General features: G+C 53.8%; 1 protein-coding gene across 1 annotated transcript; it reads right to left on the reverse strand.

Annotated features, from left to right (window-relative positions):
* Positions 1-529: 529 nt before the first annotated feature.
* On the reverse strand, positions 530-6336 carry IGFBP6 (insulin like growth factor binding protein 6). The gene is made up of 4 exons (XM_004601839.2): positions 5900-6336; positions 3132-3271; positions 2897-3016; positions 530-866 (listed from the first exon to the last, which is right to left on the reverse strand). The coding sequence occupies exons 1-4, from the start codon at positions 6228-6230 to the stop codon at positions 741-743; spliced, it is 717 nt and encodes a 238-aa protein (XP_004601896.1). The 5' UTR covers positions 6231-6336; the 3' UTR covers positions 530-740.
* Between the last annotated feature and the right edge of the window lie 19106 nt (positions 6337-25442).

Genomic DNA, 25442 nt, shown 5'->3' on the forward strand with positions numbered 1-25442 from the left:
GGGCGTTTGCCCTGCACGCGGCTGACCCGAGTTCGATTCCCAGCATCCCATATGGATGCCCGAGCACCACCAGGAGCAATTCCTGAGCGCAGAGCCAGGAGTAACCCCTGAGCATCGCTGGGTGTGACCCAGAAAGAAAGAAAAAAAAAGGAGGAGGGAATTCTGGAAAAGCCCCTGGGCGTGGCCAGCCCTCGGAGCTCAGGGCAGCGTAACCCTCTTCCCCTTTTAGTGGGGAAATAAGGAAGAAATAACTTTTCCAACTCTCTTCTACCAGGCTGCAGATGGGATTAACCATCAAAGCTCCCACTTCCCCTCATGTCCAAAGATTGGTTAGAAGCCAGGTCATAATCCCAGACCTGAGTGGTGACCCCCCCACTCACCCCACCCCCCTGCTCCCCTCCCGCCCCTCCCCGCCGGGTGCCTGGAGAGGCTGCCCTACTGGCTCAGGGGCACAGAGGGGGACTGTGGGGACAGGACTGGGCGTAGAGAGGGCCAGGGGCTCCAGAAATGGGAGAAGGAGACGCAGAGATGTAGGCCAGGCACCCCACACTGCTTTATTGACACCCCAAACTGCACCAACACACTTTCCACGTGAGAGGGCCTGGGGCATGGGGACAGCGGGGAAGGGTGTGAAGCGGGTGTGCGTGGAGCTCAGGGCGTGGAGTTACTCGTCCCTCGACAGATGGCCCTCGGGGACAGTGGCCAGTGTCCCCGCAGCACCCCCACGCCCCACCGCAGCCTTAGCCACTGCTCGCGGCGCTGGTGCACGGGGAGTTTCCGTGGCCTTCGGAGGAGCCCGGCAGAGGCTGGCCCATCCGGTCCACACACCAGCAGGGCCCTCGGCGCTGGCCCTGGGAGGAGCGACACTGGGGAGAGAGGAAGGGGGTGAGGCAGAGCCCAGGGCTCCGGCAGCACCTGCCGTCCCCTCCCTTGCAGGCCTCATCTCCAGCCCCGGCACTGACGACACGACACGGTGCCTGCTGGCGGGGCCGGGGCAGGCACAGCTCAGACGCCTAAACACTGGCTGGGCCTGGCACGGCAGGACAACCCCCTCGCCCAGCATTGCCCCTCCAGCGACAGCAACTCTTCAGGCCCACTCGGCAGGGCTGAGTTTCAAGTGGGGTGGCCCCTGGCCCATCTCTCTCTCTCTCTCTCTCTCTCTCTCTCTCTAAGAGGGTGGCCCCTGGCCCATCTCTCTGTCTCTGTCTCTGTCTCCGTCTCTCTCTCTCTCTCACTCTTTGTCTCTCTAAGTGTGTGGCCCCTGACCCATCTCTCTCTCTTTCTCTCTCTCTCTCTAAGTGGGGGTGGTACTGGCCCACTTCTCTCTCTTTCTCTGTCTGTTGTCTGTCTGTCTCTCTCTAAGTGGGTGGCCCCTTGGGGCTGGAGTGATAGCACAGCGGGTAGGTCATTTGCCTTGCACGTGGCCGACCCAGGTTTGATTCCCAGCATCCCATAGGGTCCCCCAGCACTGCCAGGAGTAATTCCTGAGTGCATGACCCAGGAGTAACCCCTGTGCATTGCTGGGTGTGACCCAAAAAGCAAAATCAAAGAGATCCTAAGTGGGTGACCCCTGGTCCATCTCTCTCTCTCTCTCTCTCTCTCTCTCTCTCTCTCTCTCTCTCTCTCTCTCTCTCTGTCTCTCTTTCCCTCTCTCTCTCTTCTCTCTCTATGGGGTGGCCCCTGGCCTGCAGCTTTTTGTAGAGCCACACCCAGCAATACCCACTTGCTCCATTTTCTTCTGTGTGGGCATTTTGGGCCACACCCAGCTGAGCTCCTGGCTCCTCCTGGCTCTGTGCTCAGGAATCACTCCCGGTGGGCTGTGCCCTGTGTCCCCGGGAATGACCCTGGATTGGCTGTGTGCAAGGCAGGCGTCCTGCCTGATGTACGGTCTCTCCAGAGCCCCCGAGGTCACTGCAGTCTCTGCACTTAGAAATGATCCCTGGCAGTGCTCTGGGACCATATGGGGTGCCAGGAATCGAACCCCAGTCAGCTACTTGAGTGCCCTACCCGCTGTGCTGTTGCTCCTGCCCCTGCAACCTTTTGTTCATGTTGCTTTGGGGCCACCCCTGGCTGTGCTGTGGGCTTACTCCTGGCGCTGTGCTCAGGGATCCTAGCAGGGCTCGGGGCATCACACACGGTGCTGGGGATTAAACTCAGACATGCCAGGCAAGTGCCCTTGCCCCTGGCGCTATTGCAGCATTCTCAGGAGCTGCCCCAGACCTGGGCATGGACAGCCATGCGGGTGGGCCCAGCGCCGGCCTGTCACAGTGCGTCCTGGCACCGCTGAGGTTGCAGTCTGCCTAGCTTGGCTGCCGCCCCTCCTGCTGGCTTTCTTGTGAGGGAGACTCGCCCAGCAGTGCTCAGGAGCAGTGCCGGGGGAACGCGCCCTGGCCTCCTGCGTGCCTAGCACAGCTCAGCCCTTGGACCTAGTTCTCAGAATCTTTTTTTTCTTTTTGGGCCACACCCTGCGATGCTCAGGGGTTACTCCTGGCTCTGCACTCAGAAATTATTACCCCTGCTAGTGCTTGGGGGACCTGATGGGATGTTGGGAATTGAACCCGGGTCAGCCGCGTGCCAAGCAAACGCCCTCCCTGCTGTGCTATCACTCCAGCCCCACAGAATCTTTTTCTTTCGGGGCCTCGTCCAGCTTACTTCTGACTCTGTGTTCAGGGGTCACCCCTGGCAGGGCTCAGGGCTCACAGAGTCGGGGACCGATGCCGATTTAGCCTTGGGCCAAGCCAGTGTGTCCCCCCTGCGCGGTCTCTCCGGACCTCGGGGCGATCCTCAGTCTGTGGCCCCTAAAGGCAGCACCTCACCCTCTCCACCTTGTCAGCTCTGCCCCCTGCTCCCCTCCCAGTGCTGAAGAGGGAGTGGGGGGCGAGAGGCGTTGCCCCACCTGTCGCTTCCGGTAGAAGCCACGATGGTCGCAGTTGGGCACGTAGAGGGTGTGAGCCCCTCGGAAGACCTCGGTGTGGAGCTGCTGCAGCACCGAGTCCAGATGTCTGCGGCACGGGCCCTGCGGGAGGAGCCGCAGCTCAGGGGCGCTCCAGCCCCAAGACGCCCCCACGCCCAGGGGAGCAGCCTCGGGCGGGGGGCCCCAGGGCTGCCCTGTCCCGACAGCCCCAACGCACCATTTCTGTGTCTTGGACACCCCCGGGGTTGGGGCGGGTGGGAGTGGCGGAGGGTCCCGAGTTCCTCTGCTGGTCTCTGCGGTTCCCGTCGTGGGGGCGAGCGGAGCCTGCTTGGTGCTTACCCTCCTTGGGGCTCTCCCCTGCGGCGCGAGAGGAAGCGGGGCAGAGAGATCAGAAGTCAGCCAGGGAGCCAGAGTACAGCGGGGAGGGCGTTTGCCCTGCGCGCAGCCGACCTGGGTTCGATTCCCAGCATCCCATAGGGTGCCCTGAGCACCTGAGTGCAGAGCCAGGAGGAACCCCTATGCAGTGCCGGGTGTGACCCCAAAAGCAAAAATAAATAAATAAATGATAAATAAATGATAAATAAATAAATAAATAACATCGAGAGACCCGGGGAGCCTTGGGGCGGAAAGACGCGGCTGTTCCACCAGCGGCCAGCAGGTGGCGGAGCAGGTCAGGGCAGAGAACAGGCGCGAGAGGGTCAGCAGGGACCCAAGTGGAATGTATGTCCCTGCTGTGACCCTACTGTGACTCAGTCCGCCCGACCAGCTTGAGACGTGGCGACTTTGGGGACACTGCAATGGGGGCCTCCCCCTGCTGGTCCCCCGTGGCTCAGTCCCAGGAGCACGCGGATTCCAGCCCGGAAGCAGGACCCCGTTGGGAAGAGGCTGCCGAGGGCTTCCCGCGCACCCTGGCTGGCGGCTCCCGGCTCTGGACGGAGACTCGCACGGGGCGCCTTGGGGACTCGGGGAAGCGCAGGACTGGGGAGGTCGTAAATCAAGGGGAGGAAAAGGCGGGGTGGGAGGAGCAGGCACTGCTTGGATTTACCCCAGCTGTAAAATGAGCCCCCAGACCCTCGAGGGACCCCCTCTCCCCTCATGGCCCAAACACGCGCTGGCGGAGGTCCCCAGCCCTCAGACCTGGACCTTGTCTCAGTGCACTTGCAAAGGCATTTCCTCTGCAGGCTCCATTCTGATCCCTCGTCGGCCACACCCCTCGGACCTTACCCGCACCTCCACCTCTCCATCCCGCCCGCCCACCCGCCCGCTGCTGCCCACTGCCTCTGACCCACATCACCCTTTCTCTTGTTTTGCGACCACACCCAGCGCTGATCAGGGCTTACACTCAGGGATCACTCCTGGAGGTGCCTAGGGGGCCACATGGGGGGCCAGCGATGGAACCTATCCTGGCCCCGTGCCGGGCAAGCACCCTCCCCACTGTCCCATCACGCTGACCTCCACGGTGACCCTTTCTACAAGGATCCCCCGACAAGGGTCCCCAGCAGCAAGGATCCAGCCATTTGGGACTGAAAGAAGTTCCAAGTTCATTTCCCAGCCTTTCTCGAGAGAAACTAGGAATTCTCGCACCTCTGGGGAGGGGGTGGGGGTGGGGGGCTGTCTTTTTTGTTTGGTTTTTGTTTTGGGTCACACCCTGCCATGCTCAGGGATTTCTGCTGGCTCTGCATTCAGGAATCACTCCTGGCAGTGCTCGGTGCTGAGGGGGGGCATATGGGGTGTTGGGGATTGGAGCCAGGTAGGCTGTGAGCGAGACAAAAGCCCTACCCAGCCCCACCCCCGCCACTTTTGAATTCTTTACTTGCTCTGGTCCCACCCACCCCATGACTCTGCCTTGTAGCCTGCTCCCTGGGGTGGGGCCAAGGGGAGAGCACACGGTTCTGAGAAACTTTTTTTTTGGGGGGGTGCACGCCCAGCTGTTCTCGGAGCTACTCCTCTGCTCCGGGGTCTGTGTGCAGGGGTCACTCCTGGCCTGCTGGGGGACCACGTCAGAGCCGGGGATGGAACTAGGTGGGCTGTGACACAGCCCCTTGCCTGGGGTACTGTCTCTCCGACCTCGGTACTATCTCTCTGGCCTTGGAGCCCCTGAAAACCCCGCTGCTCTGGTGTATTTCTTCTTTCCCTGCCTCTAACCCTCTCTGCCGGCCGCTCCCACTCCCCCAGCTCTAGGCTGAGTTGGGAGTGGCCCTACACCCCAGGATCCGGTGCTCTGCACCGCCTGGTACCAAGAGGAGGAGGTATTATTCTTCCTGGGAATGGTTTGGGAGCCGAGACTGGGGTTCCCTTCCCCCCTCTCTCCAAATGGAAGCTGCTAGTCTATCTCCAGCTTGGTCCAGGGCTGGAACTAGGCCCCCTTTTGGCACGTGGCATGGCTCAAAACCCCTCCCCCTCCCCCCTCCCCTCTCCCCCTGTCCCCTCCACTCCCGAGAAAACGGGGAAACGGCTTAAAGAGGCCCCCAGAGGGGCTGGAGCCATAGCACAGCGGGTAGGGCGGTTGCCTTGTACGCCGCCGGCCAGCCGACCCGGGTTCGATTCCCAGCATCCCATAGGGTCCCCCGAGCACCACCGCCAGGAGTAATTTCTGAGTGCATGAGCCAGGAGTAACCCCTGAGCATCGCCGGGTGTGACCCCAAAATAAAAATAAAAAAGAGGGGCCAGAGATATAGTACAGCGGGCAGGGCGCTTGCCTTGCCCCCAGACGACCCGAGCCCCCGTCAGGAGAGTCCCCGAGCCAGGAGCAGATCCTGAGCACCGCCGTGATGAGGCCCCCCAACAAACAAGCTTAAGGCCCAGACGCCCCTGTGAGCTAGCCCCTGAGCCCCCCACGCCCCCGCCCGCGTGCCAGCAGCTCCCGTGCTTGTCCCCGCAGGTGAGGGCAGGGACGGGCGCGGGTGCCGCGGTCCGCGTGGTCCTGCGGGTCCCCCCCGGAGATGCGGGGCTGGGGGGCGTGGCAGGGGCGGGGCGCGGACTCACCCGAGGGCGCGCGCGCCCTGACGCAGCGGCCCCGGCCCTGCAGCAGCGCCCGCAGAGGCGCCGGTTCGTCCTCGGGTGGGTGACACTGCAGGCCCGGGGAGCAGTTAGGGGTGTAGACCCCGCACTGCTGCCCCTCCCGCCTGCGACAGCCTCCGGCTTCCGCGCACTCTTCCTCGGGCGGCCCCGCGTCCGCCTCCTCCACGCAGCCCCCAGGACAGCCCGCCGGCGCCCCTTGGCCGCAGCCTGGGCACCGGGCCAGGGTGCCTCCTGGGTGGGCAGCGAGCAGCAGGGTTAGGAGCAGCAGGGGCGGCAGCAGTCTGGAGGGGGTCATGGTCAGGACGTACACCCCGTCCACGCGTGTCCCAGCGATCCAGCGCAAATGCGGCCGCCGCAGCCCCTCGGCCTTAAGTAGCCGCCGGCTGGGGGCCGGGCCCTTTAAGAGCCAGGTGAAGGGGGGTGGGAGCGGGGAGAAGGCTGGGGCATTCCCAAAACTGGGTGGGACTGCAGAGCTGCACCCCCCCCACGGCCCCCCCCCTACCTGGGTCCTGCCCACTCTTCTCTCTCCCCTCCCTCTCCGGTTTCGGCTTATTTCCCGAACGACTATGATTTTTCTTGCATCCCGGGAATCTCGCCCAGAATTTGGGAGCTGGACAGCTGGCTGGCGGGAGGGATGGAGGCCGGGAGGAGCAGGGGGAGGACAGGGAAGAAGGGGGAGGCCTCCCCCGTTCCTGTGGGGGAGGGTGGGGTGCAGGACTCGGTGGGGGAGTGAGAAGAGGGGGCCTAGGAGAGGACAGAGGGGGGCCTGGGAAGTCGCGAGAAGGGCGTGGGAACGAAGGCTGACGCGGGGAGGGACACCTAGTCTGGAGCCCAGGGGCCCTGAGCAGGGGACTGTAGAGAGGTCCAGCCTGCAAGGGGAGCCAGAGGGGATGAGGCTTGGGGCTCCACCAAAATGATGGGGTGATGAATCCGACTTCAGTGCTCTCCGGGGCCAGCGGCCAGGAGCCCCCGCCCTCCCCTGCGCCCCTGCTCTTCATGCAGGGCAGTCCTCCCGGCTGTTCTGTGCCCACTGCCTGGCTGCACCCCTGCTTCCTGGGGGGTGGGGGGCGGGGAGAAGGCAGATCCCACTCCAGCAGGCTTAGGTAACAGAGCCTAAGCCTTCTCGAACTTTCCTAAAACAAGAGCAGGGACCACGTGACATTCTGGGCCCCCAAGCAAGCCGCTCAGCAAGGACTTCCTGAGTCCTTAGATGAAGAGCACTGCACTGTAGCACTGTCGTCTGTCCCGTTGTTCATCGATTTGCTCGAGCGGGCGCCAGTAACATCTCCATTGTGAGAGTCGTTGTTACTGTTTTTGGCATGTCGAATACGCCACGGGGAGCTTGCCAGGCAAAATCACCTTCTTTCCAGTTCTGTCGCCCAGGGCTACCCTGGGAGGGACTTTAGGACTTAAGACTGGGGAGAGGGAGCTCCCCCATCGGCAGGCGCTCTCTGGTCTCCCCCTCCGAGCTCCCTTCCTGTCCCCAAATCCTCACCGCTACTTTGCCCGGCGTGCGGCTCTGGCTAGGCCTTCTCTCCTGGGCTCCAGCAAGTCCTGTGGACGGCTGGGCGAGGAAGAGACAACCGCGCTGCCCGCAGGTTCCCGGTGTGGCTTTTATTACTGATTTTAAGTGACTGCAGGGCTCTTCCAGACAGTGCTCAGGGCCCCGCGGTGCTTGGTTCAGACCCAGGGAACTGCATGTACAAGGCTTGTGACCATCTCCCTGGACAAATGTGGCCTGGAAAGGGGGCCTGGGGCCTCAATGTTGAGGGACTGGTGCTGCTCTGTGCCGGGGACTTATCCCAGGTGGTGCTCGAGGGACTTACACGGTGCCAGGGATTCAAACTGGGCTAGCCTGAGTGTGTGGCAAGGCCTTACCTCCTGTACTATCTCCTCGGCCCCATGAAAGTGCTGTTTTGTTCTGCTATTTTTTGGGTTGGTGGGGAGTTGGGTCACACCCAGCGCTGCTCAGGGGTTACTCCTGGCTCTGCACTCAGGAATTACTCTGGTAGTGCTCGGGGGACCATATGGGGTACTGGGGATTGAACCTGGGTCAGCTACATGCAAGGGAAATGTCCAAACCCACTGTATTATCATTCCAGCCCTTGTTCTGTGTTTTTATTTGGGGGGGCATGTTCACACCCAGTTATGCTCATGTCTTATTCCTGGCTCTGTGCTCAGGGATCACCCTAATAGTGTTCTGGGGATTGAACCAAAGTAGGTTGGGTGCAAGGCAAGCACCTTACCACCCCGCAACCCCACATCTATTCACCCAGAATATGGCTTTTTTTTCTTTTTGGGTCACACCCGGCGTTGCACAGGGGTTATTCCTGGCTCATGCACTCAGGAATTACTCCTGGCGGTGCTCGGGAGACCATATGGGATGCTGGGAATCGAACCTGAGTCAGCCGTGTGCAAGGCAAACGCCCTACCCACTGTGATATTGCTCAGCCCCCACAATATGGCTTTTTTTGTTTGGTTGGTTTTGGGTCACACCCGGCAGTGCTCAGGGGTTACTCCTGGCTCTGCACTCAGGAATTACTATAGCTATAGCGTAGCAGTAGGACGCTTTGCACTCAGAAATCACTCCTGGCAGTGTTCAGGGGACCATATGGGATGAAGGGGCTCAAACCCATGTTGGCTGTGTGCAAGATAAGTGCCCTACCTGCCGTACTGGCGCCAAATTTGGCTTTTATTTATTTATTTTGCTTTTGGGTTCACACCTGGTGATGCTCAGGGGTTCCTCCTGGCTCTGCACTGAGGAATTACTCCTGGCAGTGCTCAGGGGACCATGTGGGATGCCGGGGATAGAACCCGGGTCGGCCGCGTGCAAGGCAAACGCCCTACCCACTGTCCTATGGCTCCAGCCCCAAATGTGGCTTTTTTAGTGCTCTTGTGCTCTTTCTTTGTAGGTTCTAGTGCAGGAAAGCCCTGTACTCTGCCAGCTGCCACATCCATCTTCCCTTCTCAATGCTCCTTTTTCAGATTCCTCTTTGTTCCTCCCACATCGCGTTGGCTTCCCCTAAGACTTCCAGACTTCGACCTCTCTGCCAGTTCCTCCCTCTAGTCTAAGAGGGGTGGGGAGGGAGGGAGGGAATCTGCGCTCTCACAGCACCCAGCACCCTTTCTCCACCTTTCTCCACGGCTCCAGCAGGGCCCCCAGGAGCCGTGCACAGGCAGTGTGAGGGTCTAACCAGCTCCTCTCAGGCTCAGGCCTGGAGCACACGGTGGCCCCCGGGGGAATGTGGGCCAAGACACAAGCCCTCGGCCCTCTTTAGCGCCTCTGCTTGACAGAGCCTCGCTTCTGCCAGGGCTGCAAAACGGCGAAGCAATTTGAGCTGTTATTTCCACTTTTCCCTAAGTAAAGTCCGCTGGGCCTTCTTCCTGTTGCACATTCCGCTCTGTTCTGATTTAGCTAACTCCTGCTCAGCTAAATTCTGATTAGTTTTTTTCCCAGGCCTTACTCCTGGCTCTGAGCTCAGGGATCACTCCTGACAGGGCTCGGGAGCCACATAAGGTCCCTGGATCAAATCCGTGGCACCCCTAGGTGGTGACATGTTTTTGAGATCAAGGAGGGAAAGGGGACCTACCAGGCCCTTAAAGTGTCCAGTCTGGGACTGAGCTATAGCATAGCAGTAGGACGCTAGGCTGGCATGCAGCCAACCCGGCTTTGATTCCTGACACCCCGTATGGCCCCCACCTAGCCCACCAGGAGCGATCCCTGAGCACCGCCAGGTGTGGCCTAAAGAACAAAAAAACAACTGACCAAACAAAAAACAACCCCCAAATAAAATAAAACCAAAGTGTGGAGCCTTGGGAAAAGCAGGGGGTTGGCACGGTCACAGAAGGACTAGAGCAGAGGATTAGAACCTCTTCCGGACATGGCCCGAAGCTGAGGGCACTGAGAGTGGACACAGGCTTGGATTTCTAGCAGCATTTTTCAGTTGTTGCCTTTTATTTCTTCCCTCCCACCCAACGTGACCCCAGGGGGTCACATCTGGCTGTGTTCAGGGTTTTCTCCTTGCCTCTGTACTCCGGGATCACTCCTGACGGTGCTCAGGCCAGATGTGGTACCAGGGATCGAACTCCAGTCCGCTGCGTGCAAGGCAAGTGCCCTGTCCACTGTGCTATCTCTCTGGCCCACTGTTGCTCATTCTTTGTTTGGGGGCACAGCTGGTGTGCCAGGGGCTGACAGGAGGGAGGTGGTAAGTAGGAGCCGACAGGCTGCTCGGTGTCTGCTGCCACCTGTCTAACTGCAGAGCTGGGAGGCGGTTCGGCTAATGCTGACTCATAGTACAGCAGATAGGGTGGTTGCCTTGGATGTGGCCGACCTGGTTTCAGTCCCTGGCACTCATGTGGTCCCCTGGGGCCTGCCAGGAGTGATCCCTGAGCACAGAGAACCAGGAGTAAGCCCTGAGCATCACCAGGTGTGGCTCAACACACACACCACACACACACACACACACACACACACACACACAAAAAGAAGCCCAAACCTACCCTAACAAACAGATTCACATCCTCTATTATCTCTCTATAAAATGGTGTGGCTATATATGTTTAATTAATTAGTAATTTTTTTACCCCATCCTGTGATACTCAAGGGTTACTCCAGTATCCCTACCAAGTGTACTCTGTAATTGCTCCTTATAAGTGCTTGGGGAATCACATGGGATGCCGGGGACCAAACCCCAGTAGGCTGCGTGCATGGCAAACACCCTAGCCACTATACTATTACTTCAGCTCCCTTATTTTATATATATATATGTATATATATATACACATATATATATATATATTTTGCTTTTGGGTCACACCCGGCAATGCGCAGAGGTTACTCCTGGCTCTGCACTCAGAAATTACTCCTTTCGGTGCTCAGAGGACCAAATAGGATGCTGGGAATCGAACCCAGGTTAGCCATGTGCAAGGCAAATGCCCAATGCGCTGTGCTATCACTCTAGCCCCCGCTCCCCTACTTTATAGAATTATTATGAGTATTAGGGATAATTTATTCTTCTTTAGTTTTGGGGCCAGACCCACCAATACTCAAGAGCTACTCCGAACTTCCTGTTCAGGGGTCACGATGGGTGGTGCTTAGGGGACTATGCGGGGCTAAGGGCCAATCCTGGGCGTCCTGCGTTCACACACTCAGCCCTTGGAGCTATGTCTCTGGCCAAAGTACTCAGTGGGGGCTGGAGCGATAGTACAGTGGGGAGAGCGTTTGCCTTGCACGCAGCTGACCCGGGTTTGATACCCAGCATCCCATGTAGTCCCCTGAGCACCGCCAGGAGTAATTCCTGAGTGCAGAGTCAGGAGTGACCCTTGTACATCACGAGGTGTGACCCAAAAAGCAAAGTACTCAGTGATTTTTGGTTTTGGTTTTGGATCATTCTTGGTGGTACTCAGGAGCTACTCCCTGCTTTGATGCTTTGAGGCCACTCCTGGCAGTGTGCGGGAGAACTCACAGTGCTCGGGCTCAAAAAGAAGATTCCTGGGGCTGGATCGATAGCACAGTGGGTAGGGCATTTGCCTTGCACGTGGCCGACCCGGGTTCGATCCCCGGCAACCCATATGGTCCCCCAAGCACCGCCAGGAGTAATTCCTGAGTGCAGAGCCAGGAGTAACCCCTGAGCATCGCTGGGTGTGACCCAAAAAGCAAAAAAAAAAAAAAAAAAAGAAGAAGATTCCTGCAGGCAAAGCGTGCCCGCAGCCCACCAGCCTCTCTGACAGACCTGCGATGATTTTCTTTCCATAATGAATGAATGAAGTATCAAACTTTCCATAATGAATGAATGAAGTATCAAACTCAGCTCCTGACTCATCCATATACTCAGTGTTTGTGGAATTGTTGAATGAATGAAATGAAGTGCCGAACTCAGCTCCCAGCCCACACAGATGTGCTCAGTATTTGTTGAATGAATGAGTGAAGCATCCAACTCCGTTCCCGGCCCACACAGTGTCCTCGGTCTCCTGGCTCAAAGCTGCTGTGTTCACAGCTGGAACTTCGTGTTTCGGAAGACCTCCTTGGACTGGAACAGATCCAGGGGAAGGCAAAGTGAGGGTGGGGAGAGCTAAGCAAACAGACGAAGGCTCTCCACTCTGAAGAGGAGACCGAGAGACTCGGATTCAACTCAAGTTCATCGAGTGCTTATTTATTTTGTGGACAATTCTCACACTGTTCCATTGCCATCTCTGGCGGAGGGGCTGATAGAGTCGGGGAGGTTAAATACCATGCCAAAGGCCACACAGCTAGACGCTGGGGCTCGCTCCCTGCATTCTGAGAGCTGCTGCAGAAAAAACTCTGGTGATTTAGAAAAACAAGAGCTGGATAAGTTAAACACGGACTTGTTTACTAAATTCTCGAAATACTCAAACCACGTGTCATTTCTTGAGCTCGGGAGAGATTGTGCTTTGTTTCTTTGTTTGTTTGTTTTGTTTGGGGCACACTTGGCAGTATTCACAGCTTATTCCTGGCTCTGTGCTCAGGGATCACTCCTGGTGTGGGTCAGGGGGACAGATGGGGATGCCAGGGATTGAACCTGGGTTGATTGCATGCAAGGCAAGAGCCCTACCCACTGTACTATTGCTCCTACCCAGGAGAGATTGTGTTTATGTTTGTTTTTAATTGAATCACCATGAAATACACAGTTATAAAGCTGTTCATGGCTGGGTTTCAGTCATACAATGTACAATGTTCCAGCACCCATCCCTCCATCAGTGCACATTTCCCACCACCAATGTTCCCAATTTCCCTCCCACCACATTCCAGCCCCCCAAAAAGTGTTGTTTTTTTTTTGAGTCACACCTGGCGATGCTCAAGGGTTACTCCTGGCTCTGCACTCAGGAATTACCCCTGGCAGTGCTCAGGGGACCATACGGATGCTGGGAATCAAATCCGGGTAGGCCGCGTGTAAGGCAAACGCCCTCCCCGCTGTGCTATAGCTCCAGCCCCCCAAAAAGTGTTTCTATGGCAGGTAATTTCCTTCTCTCTCTCTCTCTCTCTCTCAGTTGATTTATGTTGGAGATGAGATGAGAATAAATACAAGAAACATAAGAAACATATCTTGATGCACACAGACTGAAAAAGGGAAGAAGATCAACAAGATCAGGCGTGTTCGGGGTAGGGTGACCGCGGACAGGAACAGCGTTAGAAAATAGCTAATAAAATCATAGATAAATAATTTGAGGTGAGTCATGAGGAGACTAGGCCTCTCCTTTGTTTTTAGGAACGTTGAGGAGACCCAGGCCTAGGTTTGGGCTCTTTCCAAAGGCTGCCTGGCGCTGCTGGAAGTCTGGGTTCTTCCTGTGGGCAGGTCAGTCTGACCTCCCTGGAGCTGGTCTCTGGCAAAGCTGGATTTTTTGGGGTTTTTGTCTGTTTTTAGTTTGGGAGCCACATCCAGAGGTCTCCTGTGCATACTCTCGCTCTGTGCGCAGGGATCACTCTTGGTAGGCTCAAAGGACCGTATTTGAGGATTGACCCTAAGTCGGCCTATGCCAGCAAGCACCCTGCCCACTGTACTATCTCTCTGGCCCCTCTGGAAAAGCCGTTGAAGAAGATTACCTGGGCCATGACAAAACATCAGTTACTAAAGGAGTGCAAGGCTGGAAAGATAGAAGAGGGGTTAAGATGCCTGCTCTGTATAAGGCTGACCCGGTAAATCCCTGGCTCCTCGTATGATTCCCCAGTCCTTGCTAGAAATGATCCCTGAGCACAGAGCCGGGATTAACCTCTGAGCACCACCAGATATGATCCAACAACAGACCGAAAAAAAACAACAACAACGAAGAAGTATAACTCCATGCAGGGGAGATGATTCTGCAGGCTGAGCACATGTTTTGCATGCGGAGGGCCCGAGTTCTATCTTGGCAGGATTCCTCAAGCACCACACAACCAGGAATAATGCCCCAACCACGGGCCAGAAGTATGCCTCCAAACACTGCTGCGTGTGGCCTTAAAAATCACACAGACAGCGGGTAGGGCATTTGCCTTGCACGGGGCCGACCTGGGTTCAATTCCCAGCATCCCATATGGTCCCCTGAGCACCGCCAGGAGTAATTCCTGAGTGCAGAGCCAGGAGTAACCCCTGTGCATCGCCGGGTGTAACCCAAAAAAGAAAAAAAAATCACACAGAAACACACACACACACACACACACACACACACACACACACACACACACACACGAGCCCCACGCCAGGTATGTGCCAAAACCTCATCATTCCAAAATCAACAATAAAATTAAATTCATTCATTCAACAACTCTGAAATGCTTTTCTCCCTAAAAATTTGGGCTGAGAAAATGGCGGCAGCGGCAGCAGCCACGCGGTGAGAGCCACCCTCTAAGACCCCTCCACCAGGAGGTAGGACTTTCTTTAGTGACGTAGCCTGTAGGTGATCCTGGGAGGGGAGGTGTTCCCGGCGCGCCTTCCGCCCAGAGATGAACCAAGAGCCGCGGCACGAGAAGCAGAGCCTCCCGCCTACTGACTGTGATCCTGAGGTCTCCTAACCCATTTTGGCACCAGAGCAGCCTCTTGCAGCCATCCATTTTGACTGTGAACTGAGCTAAAATATTAGAAACCCAAAACCGCGCGGCCGCGATAGCGGCCGCGCGGACTCAGTCTTCACCTTTGCCAAGGAAGAGAAATTATTAGATGATGCTTATTCAGCAGGCCTGATTGTTTGGGAAAATTTCCAATCAACAATAGTGAGTTCTGTATGGAAATATGAAATGTACTCAATATATAGAGCGAATAATGGGAATATCATCAGCTACTTAGATGGGGGGAGGGGTGGGAGGGGGGTGTATTGGGGTTCTTGGTGGTGGAACGGGTGCACTGGTGAAGGGATGGTGGTTTAATCAGTATTTGACTGTGACTTAAACCTGAAAGCCTTGTATTTTTTTTTTGTTTTCACGGTGGTTCAATAAAATATTTCTTTAAATAAAAAAAAAAAAAAATTTGGGCTGAGATTGAAGACAGCCCAGCAGGTGGGCACTTCACTTGCCTTGCATGCGGCTGATCCCAAGTTCGGTCTCTGGAACCACGTATGGTGCCCTGAGCACCACTAAGTATAACCCTTAAGCACTGCTGAGTGTGACCCCAAAACCAAAAATAAATCAATAAACCAAATTCGGGACTGAGTGCCTAGAATTTAACATTAAGCGACCAGAGTAAGTTTAGTGAGGTAGCAATGACATTTCATGCATCAAAACCTTTAGAAATCAATTGTATTTCTATATATAGCACCAAAGGATAATTGTACTGTCATCCCATAGTTCATCAATTTGCTCGAGTGGGCACCAGTAATGTCTCCATTGTGAGACTTGTTACTGTTACTTGTTACTGTTTTTGGCATATCAAATACACCACAGGTAGCTTGCCAGGCTCTGCCATGTGGGCAAAGGATAATTAGAAATTGAAATTTGAAATAACACTTATAATGCAGCTGACCTAGGTATGATCCTCAGCATGACATTTAGTCCCTCAGGCCCTGCCAGGAATGATCCCTGAGCACAGAGCCAGGAGTAAGCCCTGAGCACTGCTGGTGAGCACATGGTTTGCATGCAGGAAGTGTGGGTTCAATTCCTGACAATTTATGGTCTACTGGGCACTGTGAGAGTGACCTCCAAGCACTGAACAAGTAGCCCCTGAGTACTGCTGGGCATGGCCCAGAAACAAAATAATAATAAAAATAATAATTATTATTACTATTATTATCGTACTACTACTACTAATAATAATAACAGGTCTAGGAGTGATCCCTGAACACAGAGTCAGGAATAATCCCTGAGCACCTTTAGGTGTGACCCAACCCCCCCCCCTTTTTTTTTATAATAAAATAGAAGTACAAGCACAGGGAGATAGAACAGTGGTAAGTATTCCTGGCACTGTAGGGCCCAAACAGCACCAATTTCTTGGTCCCATGCACTGAATCAAGGACCAGCTTGGCCGAGAATTACTGGTGGGGTACCTGGACTTCCCATGCACCCTTAGGAGCCCCAAAGAATTTTGAGGGAGTGCCTTACCCCATGGTTCTCAGAGCTTACTCCTGACTCTGTGCTCAGGGATCTTGCCTGGCAGTGCTCAGGGAACCCCATGGGGTACTAGGGATTGAACCTGGGTTGGCTGCATGAATTCTTGGGACTGGAGCCATAGTACAGTAGGTAGAGCATTTGCCTTGCACGCAGCTGACCCGGGTTCAATCCCCCGCACTCCATGCGGTCCTTTGATCACCAGGTGTGATCCCTGAGCGCGGGGCCAGGAGTAAAGGCAGGATCATGAGCTTGGCATGCGGGACGGAGGCCTGCAAGCCAGCCAGTCCCCGTGGTCCACTGAGCACCTCAAGTGGGTATCCCCCTAGTCCCCAAAATAAAATGTAAGACTCCTAAAATACAAAATTTTCTAAAATTGATCAATAGATTCAATGTAATCTCAATGAAAATCCCAGGAGTAAACCAGAGAGATAGCACAGCAGGCTAAGTGTCATAATGTGTGAAGGCTGGGTTTGATCCCTGGATCTATATAAGAGCTGGGAACAGCCATACTCTATCCTTCCCCTTAGCACCTTGGGCATGGCACAAAACCAAATAATAATAATAATAATAATAATAATATAATCGATAAATAAAGTCCCAGAGGGATGTTTTCAATAGAAATTAGCAAGATGATTCTCCCATATAGAAGTACAAACGACCTGGAGTAATATTGCAGCACTGTAGCACTGTCTTCCCCTTGTTCATTGATTTGCTGGAGCAGGCACCAGTAACATTTCCATTGTGAGACCTGTTGTTACTGTTTTTGGCATATTGAATCTGCCACAGGTAGCTTGCCAGGCTCTGCCATGCGGGCGGATACTCTCAGTAACTTGCTGGGCTCTTGCTGAGAGGGATGGAGGAATCGGAGTAACACAAAGCAACTTTTTAAAAACAGACAAAATTGGGCCATAAAGAGTACAGCAAATAGCGGGGAGGGGCTAAAAAAAAAAAAGAGTACAGCAAATAAAGCACTTTCCTTGGATCTTCCCAACCCTGGGTGTCTCCAGCAGAGACAAGGGTCATTCCTGAGCACGGAGTCAGGAATGAGCCCAGAGCACTTAAGGCTGTGGCTCCCCGCTCACACAGCTCCCAACCCTCTCAGGAAGAGGAAGAGAAAGAGGAAGAGGAAGAGGAAGAGGAAGAAGGAGAAGGAGAAGGAGAAGGAGAAGGAGAAGAAAAGAAGGAGAAGGAGAAGGAGGATAGTGGGCCAGGGCACAAGGCTCAGTGGTAGAGTGACGGTTGCCTTGCGTGCCTGAGGCTGGAAGTTTGATCCGCGGCACTGTCCTGCATCACTTGAGTGCCATCACCAGCACTGACCTTGTCCCTAGTGTCCTACACCGGTGCCTTCTGAACACTCCAGCCATGTAAGTGAGCCACCACTAATATCTCAACAACAAAGGAAGGGAAGTGGAGGAAGAAATGAAATCATTTGGGGGATTGGAGTGAGAGTACAGAGGGTAGGCAGCTGGGCTTGAACATGGCTGGACCAGGTTCGATCCCTGGCACTCCATATGGTTCCCCAAGTCCACCAGGAGGGTTCGAGAGCACAGAGCCAGGAGTAAGCCCTGAGCACTTTGGGGTGTTGCCCCCAAACAACAGCAAAAATAACTCTTTCCAACAAATGGAGCTCAGACAATTCAAAATTCATATATGAAGAAATGAACTTTGATTCATACCTCACACCATATACAAAAACTAACTCAAGGGGAACTGGGGGAGAAAACTAACTCTATAATTCATTGTGAGTTTTCTCCCTCAATAAAGTCCTTATTACATAAGCTAGGACTGGAGAGATAATACAGATGGTAGGGCATGGTCATCTATATTTGATCCCCGACATCCCATACGGTCCCAGAGCACCAACAGTAGTAATTCCTGAGTGCAGAGCCAGGAGTAACCCCTGAACATCGTTCGTGTGACCCAAAAAAGCACCCCCCCAAAACATAACGTTAATTCATTTCTTTTATTGTTATTATTATTATTATTTTATTATTTGGCTGGAGTGATAGCACAGCAGGTAGGGCATTTGCCTTGCAAGTGGCATACCTGGGTTTGATTCCTCCATCCCTCTTGGAGAGCCCGGCAAGCTACCGAGAGTATCCCACCCACACAGCAGAGCCTGACAAGCTCCCCGTGGTGTATTCGATATGCCAAAAACAGTAACAACAAGTCTCACAATGGAGATGTTACTGGTGCCCGCTTGAGCAAATCGATGAGCAATGGGAGGACAGTGATACAGTGATTTTATTATTGTGGTTTGGGGCTACACTTTTCAGTGCTCAGGGGCTACTCCCAGCTTTGTGTTCAGGGGACCAGGAGGTGCCCAGGATCAAACCTGGGTCTCCTACAGGCAAAGTCTGTGCTCAGCCAATGAGTCATCTTTTTGGCAGCCATAACCTTAATTTAATATTGAGCACACATGAGACAAAATGTAACTGAAGGACAGTATACAAAACAGCTCCCACATCCGTTGAGGAGATTGAAAACCATACCTGAATGAGGGGACCAAGAAGCCATCACTCAGAAATGTGACTTGGGATCAGGAATTGGATCACAGACAAGAAAAAGACATTCCTAGACAAGTGGCTATATTCAAGTAAAGTCTATAAATTACTTAACTCTGTTATACCAATATTTATGTAGACTATTGATTCTGGGTATGACACTAGGCCAAAGATCAATATTAGACAAGGATAATTGTCTTTGCCCTAAAGCATAAAGATTAAGAAAGTTTGTGCTTCGTTTACCTTCTCTCCCCCAAACTAAAGATAAGGACAGGGGCCGGAGCGATAGCACAGCAGGTAGGGTGTTCGCCTTGCATGCAGCTGACCTGGGTTCGATCCTCGGCATCCCATATGGTCCCCCAAGCACTGTCAGGAGTAATTCCTGAGTGCAAAGCCAGGAGTAACCCCTGAGCATCGCTGGGTGTGACCCAAAAAGAAAAAAAAAAAAGGACAGTTTACCTCATTTGTCTTTCATCAAAAGCTTAACCCTCACTTTGTTTTAGGATTTTTGGTTTGTTTTTAGGGCCACACCCAGGGAGCTCAGAGATTACTCCTGGTGGGCTTGGAGGACCTTACAGGGTGCTGGGTCTCGAACCTGGGCCAGCGAGATGCAAGGCAAGCGCCCTACCCATTGTACTCTCTCCAGCACCTCTTTTGGTTTTGGACTTTTCCAGAGTGGTTCAGGAAGCTCAAGGGCCCACTGTTGATTTTCGGCCAAAGTGACAAGAGCTTCAATGTGCAGCGTGCTCAGGGCTGCACCCGCTGATGCTTGGGGGATCACGTGCTGTCAGGTTGTACCCATGCTAGCTATGAGCCCTCACCCCTATGCTGTGTCTCAGCACAGTGTTTAGGTTTGCACATAAGATGGGGTGTGGCTAAGGGACCAGCCTAGGAGCAAATATGGTGTAGTCCAGTTCCCAGTGGCCTGCAACCCACCCTTTATTAAAAGGTCCTGTTACGAGACCGGAGTGATAGCTTACTAGGCAGGGTGCTTGTTTTGCACATGGTTGATCTGGGTTTAATATTTGGCACCCCATTTGGTCCCCCAAATCCTCCAGGAGTGATCCCTGAGTGCAGATCTGAGAGTCAGCCCTGAGTGCATCTGAATGTGAGCCAAGCTCAAAAATAAATAAAATGGAGAGGCTGGAGCGATGATAGCACAGTGGGTAGGGTGGTTGCCTTGCATGCGGCCGACCCGGGTTCGATTCCCAGCATCCCATAGGGTCCCCTGAGCACCACCAGGGGTAATTCCTGAGTGCAGAGCCAGGAATAACCCCTGTGCATCACCGGGTGTGACCAAAAAGGAAATAAATAAATAAATAAATACAAATAAAATAGAGTCCAAGTGATAGTACAGCAGGTAAGGTGCTTGCCTTGATTGCAACCAACCTAGGTTCGATCCCTGGCATCCCAGATAGTCCCCTGAACACTACCAAGGGTAAACCTGGCACCCTAGATGGTCCCTGAGTACAGAGCCGAAAGTAAGCCCAGCGCATCCCCACGGATGGCCCAAAAACTAAAAAAGAAATGAATAAAATAAATGAATTAAAACTATTCCTTGTGACAGTGTGGCCATGATAATTGCTTTGAGGACACGAGTCCTCCATCTCCCAAGAAGACGCTTTCCCCACCTGTCTCTCCTTGGTTGAGCAGCAGTGAAATGGGACCTGGGTGGTCACGTGTCGACTGTGACTATGTTCCATGTGAATGTTGGGGGAAACTGGGTAAAAAGTACATGGAACTTCATGTACTATTTCTGTAAAAATAAAATTGCTTCAAAAGGAAATAATAAAAATGAAAACGGATTATAGTCTTACTGGTGAATACAAGCCCCCGAGCCATAAATCTTCAAGATGAGAAAATAGACTTTTGTAACTTTGTTTTTGGCAGATGGGGCGGGAGAGGGTTGGGGCCACACCTGGCTGTGCTCCTTCTCGGGAATTGCTTCCGGGGGTGCTCAGGGGGTCATGTGGCGCCGGGCATTGAACCCAGGCCTCCCCCGTGCAAAGCTTATGCTCTGCATCATGCTGTCTTTCCAACCCTATTTTCATGACGTTGGGTTAGAATTTTTTTTTTTTTTGTCATATCTGGTGGTGCTCAAAAACTGCTTTCAGCTTTGTACTTGGCAGTTGCCCCGAGAGGTGCTTGGAGGACCAGGTGGCGTGAGGGACTGAATGCAGATCTCCTACAAGCAACGTACGTGCTCAGGGCTTTGGAGCTATCTTTCTGGCCCAGGGAAACAGGACACTAAGGTAAGGGGCCAGAGCGACAGTTCAGCGGGTAGGGTCCTTGCCTTGTACACAGCCAACCATGGTTCCATCCCGACATCCCGTAGGGTCCCCGGGGCCCCACCAGGAGTCATTTCTGAGTGCAGAGCCAGGAGTTAGCCCTGAGTGCGGCCGGGTGGGTGTGACCAAGTGTGTGGCCTATATTCTGGAGAGCAGGTTTGGCACTGTTGGGAACAACCCCCTGAGCGCTGCTGGGTACAACCCCCAAACAAAAAGAATCAAGTGGGGCTGGAGAAATAGCATAGCAGGTAGAGCATTTGCCTTGCACGCGGCCAACCCAGGTTCAATTCCCAGCATCCCATATGGTCCCCTGAGCACTGCCAGGAGTAATTCCTGAGTGCATGAGTCAGGAGTAACCCCTGTGCATCGTCGGGTGTGACCCAAAAAAAAAAAAAGAATCAAGCAAGTAGAACAATATGCTACTAAAAGCATGATTCGTCAAATAAAAAAAAATTCAGTAACTTGGACATCTTCTTGTTAAGAGCTTCTGCTTCTTCTGCTTGGGACTGGAGAGGTTGGGGTTAGGCTTTGCATGCAGGATGCCTGGGCTCGACCCCCAGCACCAATGGTCCCCTGAGCACTGCCAGGAGCAAATTCTGAGCATAGAACTTGGGCTCCTGAGCACCGTGTGTGGGGACTAAAAGAAACAAACATAGAATTTTTGCTCTCGGAGGCCAGAGTGATAGTACAGTGGGGAGGGTGCTTGTCTTGCACCTGGTTTTATCCCTGGCACCCTAAGAGCTCTGCGGGAGTGACCCCCCATTGCCGTCAGCAGTAAGTCCTGAGCACAGTCAGGTATGAGCTCCTCATATCCCCCAAGTACTCTGGACCAGCCAGATAGTACAGGGGGTTAAGGTACTTGAGTTGCACATGGCTGACTCTGTTCGATCCCTGAGTAAGCCCTGAGCACTGCCGGGTGTGGTGCACAGACACACAGACACACAGACACACACAGACACACACAGACACACACACACACACACACACACACACATGCAGGCATAAAGGCAAAGGAAAGAAAAGGGAAAGAACGAAGGATGCGCCTGTGCTAGAGTCGTTCGATGCAGAGTGCAAACTTTGTATGTGGGTCCAGGTTTGATCCCTAGGCTGCCTGATGCCTCCAGCATCGCTGGGAATCAATTGGTCACAGAGCCAGGAGCAACCCCTAAGTACCTGTGAGCGGGGCTCGAAAACCAAAAGAGAGCGAGAGGGAGAAGGAAAGATACTGCCTTGCTTTGCTTGTTTGTTTGTTTGTTTTTCATCATTCTGGCTCTGTGCTGGCAGTGTGCAGTGACCGGGCAGTGCTGAGGATGGAACATCAGACTTCAGACATGCAAATCATATACTCAGCCCTGTGTTCCATATATGTGAGGCGGAACTTACCAGTGAGTCACATCCCTGGTTCCTCATATTGAACACTCGAAGTACGCACAGCTTGGGACAGGAGAGAGCTCAATGGACCGGATCGTGCTCTGCATGCAGAAGCCTTTAGACCCACACTGCTGGGTCAGTGGCCCCTGGGCCTTCCAGCACCACCAGGACACCAGGAGGGGCCTTTAGGAATCACCTCCAGATGCTGGAGATGGTATGAAACAACGAACATTAATGCACTGCCACAGTTTGGCTCTCTCACCCTTCCTCCCTCCCTCCCTCCCTCCCTCTCTCCCTCCCTCCCTCCCTCCCTCCCTTCCTCCCTTCCTCCCTTCCTTCCTTCCTTCCTTCCTTCCTTCCTTCCTTCCTTCCTTCCTTCCTTCCTTCCTTCCTTCCTTCCTTCCTTCCTTCCTTCCTTCCTTCCTTCCTTCCTTCTGTCCTTCCTTCCTTCCTTCCTTCCTTCCTTCCTTCCTTCCTTCCTTCCTTCCTTCCTTCCTTCCTTCCTTCCTTCCTTCCTCCCTCCCTCCCTCCCTTCCTTCCTTCCTCCCTCCCTTCCTTCCTTCCTTCCTTCCTTCCTTCCTCTCTCCCTTCCTCCCTTCCTCCCTCCCTCCCTCCCTCCCTCCCTTCCTTCCTTCCTTCCTTCCTTCCTTCCTTCCTTCCTTCCTTCCTTCCTTCCTTCCTTCCTTCCTTCCTTCCTTCCTTCCTTCCTTCCTTCTTTCCTCCTTTCCTCCCTCCCTTCCTTCCTTCCTTCCTTCCTTCCTTCCTTCCTTCCTTCCTTCCTTCCTTCCTTCCTTCCTTCCTTCCTTCCTTCCTTCCTTCCTTCTTTCCTCCCTTCCTCCTTCCCTCCCTCCCTCCCTCTCTTCCTTCTCTCCCTCCCTCCCTCCCTCTCTCCCTTCCCTCCCTCCCTCCCTCCCTCCCTCCCTCCTTCCTTCCTTCCTTCCTTCCTTCTTTCCTTCCTTCCTTCCTTCCTTCCTTCCTTCCTTCCTTCCTTCCTTCCTTCCTTCCTTCCTTCCTTCCTTCCTTCCCTCCCTCCCTCCCCTCCTTCCCTCCCTTCCTCCATTTCTTCCTCTTCCGCTCTCTGTCTCTGTCCCTCCCTTTCTTACACCCTTGATGCTCAGGGGCTATTTTATTCCTGACTCTGTGCTCAGAAGTGACCCGTGGGGGTGCTCAAGGGGGCACATGTGATGACTAGGATCTGAACTGGGATTGACCACACCACATGCAAGACAGACACCTTCACCCCTGTAGCATCTCTCTGCCCCGGCACTTTCTTAGAGCATGAAGTGAAGATCTGCCTGTGACCACCCCTGACCATTCCTTACCAAGAGGGCTGAAGCCTATGTTCCCCGTACAAAGTCTATGTTCTACCGTACAAAGACTGTACACCAACATTTATAGCAGCTTTGTTGTCATAGATACAAACTGGAAATAATCAAATATCCAACAACAGATAAATAACATGTGGCATGTTCACACAATGGCTATAAGGCTCTGCCTGTTTACATAACATCAAGTCTGGGGTGATCCTTGGCACTGCATCGTCCCCCAAACCCCTGCCACCACTGGGTGTGGGTCCAAAGTCATAAATAAATAAACATACGTAGCTTGGCCACATACTTTTTGCATGTGTAAGGCTCTGAGTTTGATTCTCAGCTCTACAATATAAATAAATAAAATGAACTGAAATAAATATGGACAACTTGTTGAGTATCAAATATACTCAATAAAGGTGTTTGGTTTTTATTTTAATTTGTTTGTTTTTGGTCACTCCCAGCCATGCTCAGGGGTAACTCCTGACTCTGCACCAGACATTAGTCCTGCTGGACTCTGGAGGCCAAATGGAACACCGGGGCTCGAACCCAGGTCAGCTGCATGCAAAGCAAGCACCCTACCCAATAGACAATTGCTCCAGTCCCTATTTTTCTGTTTTTTTTTTTGGTGTGTGTGTGTGTGTGGAGACAGTCACACAGTCACGCCTGCCAGTGCTCAGGGGCCACTCTGACTCTGTCAATAAAACTGTTTAATCGGATTCTAGGGGAGGGCTGGATATGGTCACTGCATTGTCTCCGGGAGCACTGCCAGGAGAGATCCGCAAGCACAGGATCAAGATTCCCATGGGGCTGGAGCAATAGCACAGCAGGTAGGGCGTTTGCCTTGCATGCGGCAGACCCGGGTTCGATTCCCAGCATCCCATAGAGCTGAGCACTGCCAGGAATAATTCCTGAGTGCAGAGCCAGGAGTGACCCCAGTGCATCGCTGGGTGTGATCCAAAAAAAAAAAAAAAAGTCAGGGCTGGAGCGATAGCACAGCAGGTAGGGCATTTGCCTTGCACTCGGCTGACCCGGGTTCGATTCCCAGCATCCCATATGGTCCCCTGAGTACCCCCAGGGGTAATTCCTGAGTGCAGAGCCAGGAGTAACCCCTGTGCATTGCCAGGTGTGACCCAAAAAGGAAAAAGAAAAAGAAAAGTCCCCTTTGTGTGCTCCTGGTGTGGCCCCCATAAACAAACTGAAGGAAAATAAGAATGATTGAAACCCGAGAGCTCTGGGGCACTCGTTGCCGTCTGGTCCCTGTAACATGACGTTTGCTCTGAGTGCCCTCCCCCACTATTTCCAACTCCTTCTGGTTCCTTCATTACTTTTCTTCCTCCTCCTCTTCTTGAGTCATGAAAAGACACCAAACCTCGCTCAGTTCTTCCCAAAGCCTTCCAGAGAAGGCGGGGCCAGGCTGGGCCGGTCCCAGAATCTTAGCCTCCTCTCACTGGATCTCCTGCCTCTTTCCAGAAAGGAGCGAACAGACCAGGAGCTGACACGCAGAGAGATGCTAAAAAAGGTGTTTCCAAAGTTGATGGTTGATGATTCCACTCAAGACTTCCTCCTCTGGGGCTGGAGTGATAGTACAGCGGGTAGGGCGTTTGCCTTGCACGCGGCCGACCGGGTTCAATTCCCAGCATCCAGTATGGTTCCCCGAGCACCGCCAGGAGTGATTCCTGAGTGCAGAGCCAGGAGTAACCCCTGAGCATCACTGGGTGTGACCCAGAAACAAACAAACAAAAAAAGACTTCCTCATCTGGGGCTGGAGCGATAGCACAGCGGCTAGGGCATTTGCCTTGCACGCGGCCAACCTGGGTTTGAGTCCCAGCATCCCATATGGTCCCCCCAGCACTGCCAGGAGTAATTACTGAGTGCAAAGCCAGGAGTAACTCCTGAGCATCACCAGGTGTGACCCAGAAAGAAAAAAAAAAGGACATCCTCATCTGCTAATTTCAGGTGAGGAGACCCCTCCCCCCACCCCCCACCCTGCCTTTTGGT

The sequence above is a fragment of the Sorex araneus genome, chromosome 2, assembly GCF_027595985.1.
Source record: "Sorex araneus isolate mSorAra2 chromosome 2, mSorAra2.pri, whole genome shotgun sequence".
In the NCBI taxonomy this organism is placed as follows: domain Eukaryota; kingdom Metazoa; phylum Chordata; class Mammalia; order Eulipotyphla; family Soricidae; genus Sorex; species Sorex araneus.

What these genes read in the sequence shown, in the direction of transcription:
- IGFBP6 (XM_004601839.2), bottom strand. Translation starts at nt 6,230, where the DNA reads ATGACCCCCTCCAGACTGCTGCCGCCCCTGCTGCTCCTAACCCTGCTG. An exon ending in GTGTCCAAGACACAGAAATG is followed by an intron (nt 3,017 to 3,131) that starts GTGCGTTGGGGC and finishes CTCCTCCCGCAG; the next exon opens with GGCCCGTGCCGCAGACATCT. An exon ending in GCTTCTACCGGAAGCGACAG is followed by an intron (nt 867 to 2,896) that starts GTGGGGCAACGC and finishes CTCTCTCCCCAG; the next exon opens with TGTCGCTCCTCCCAGGGCCA.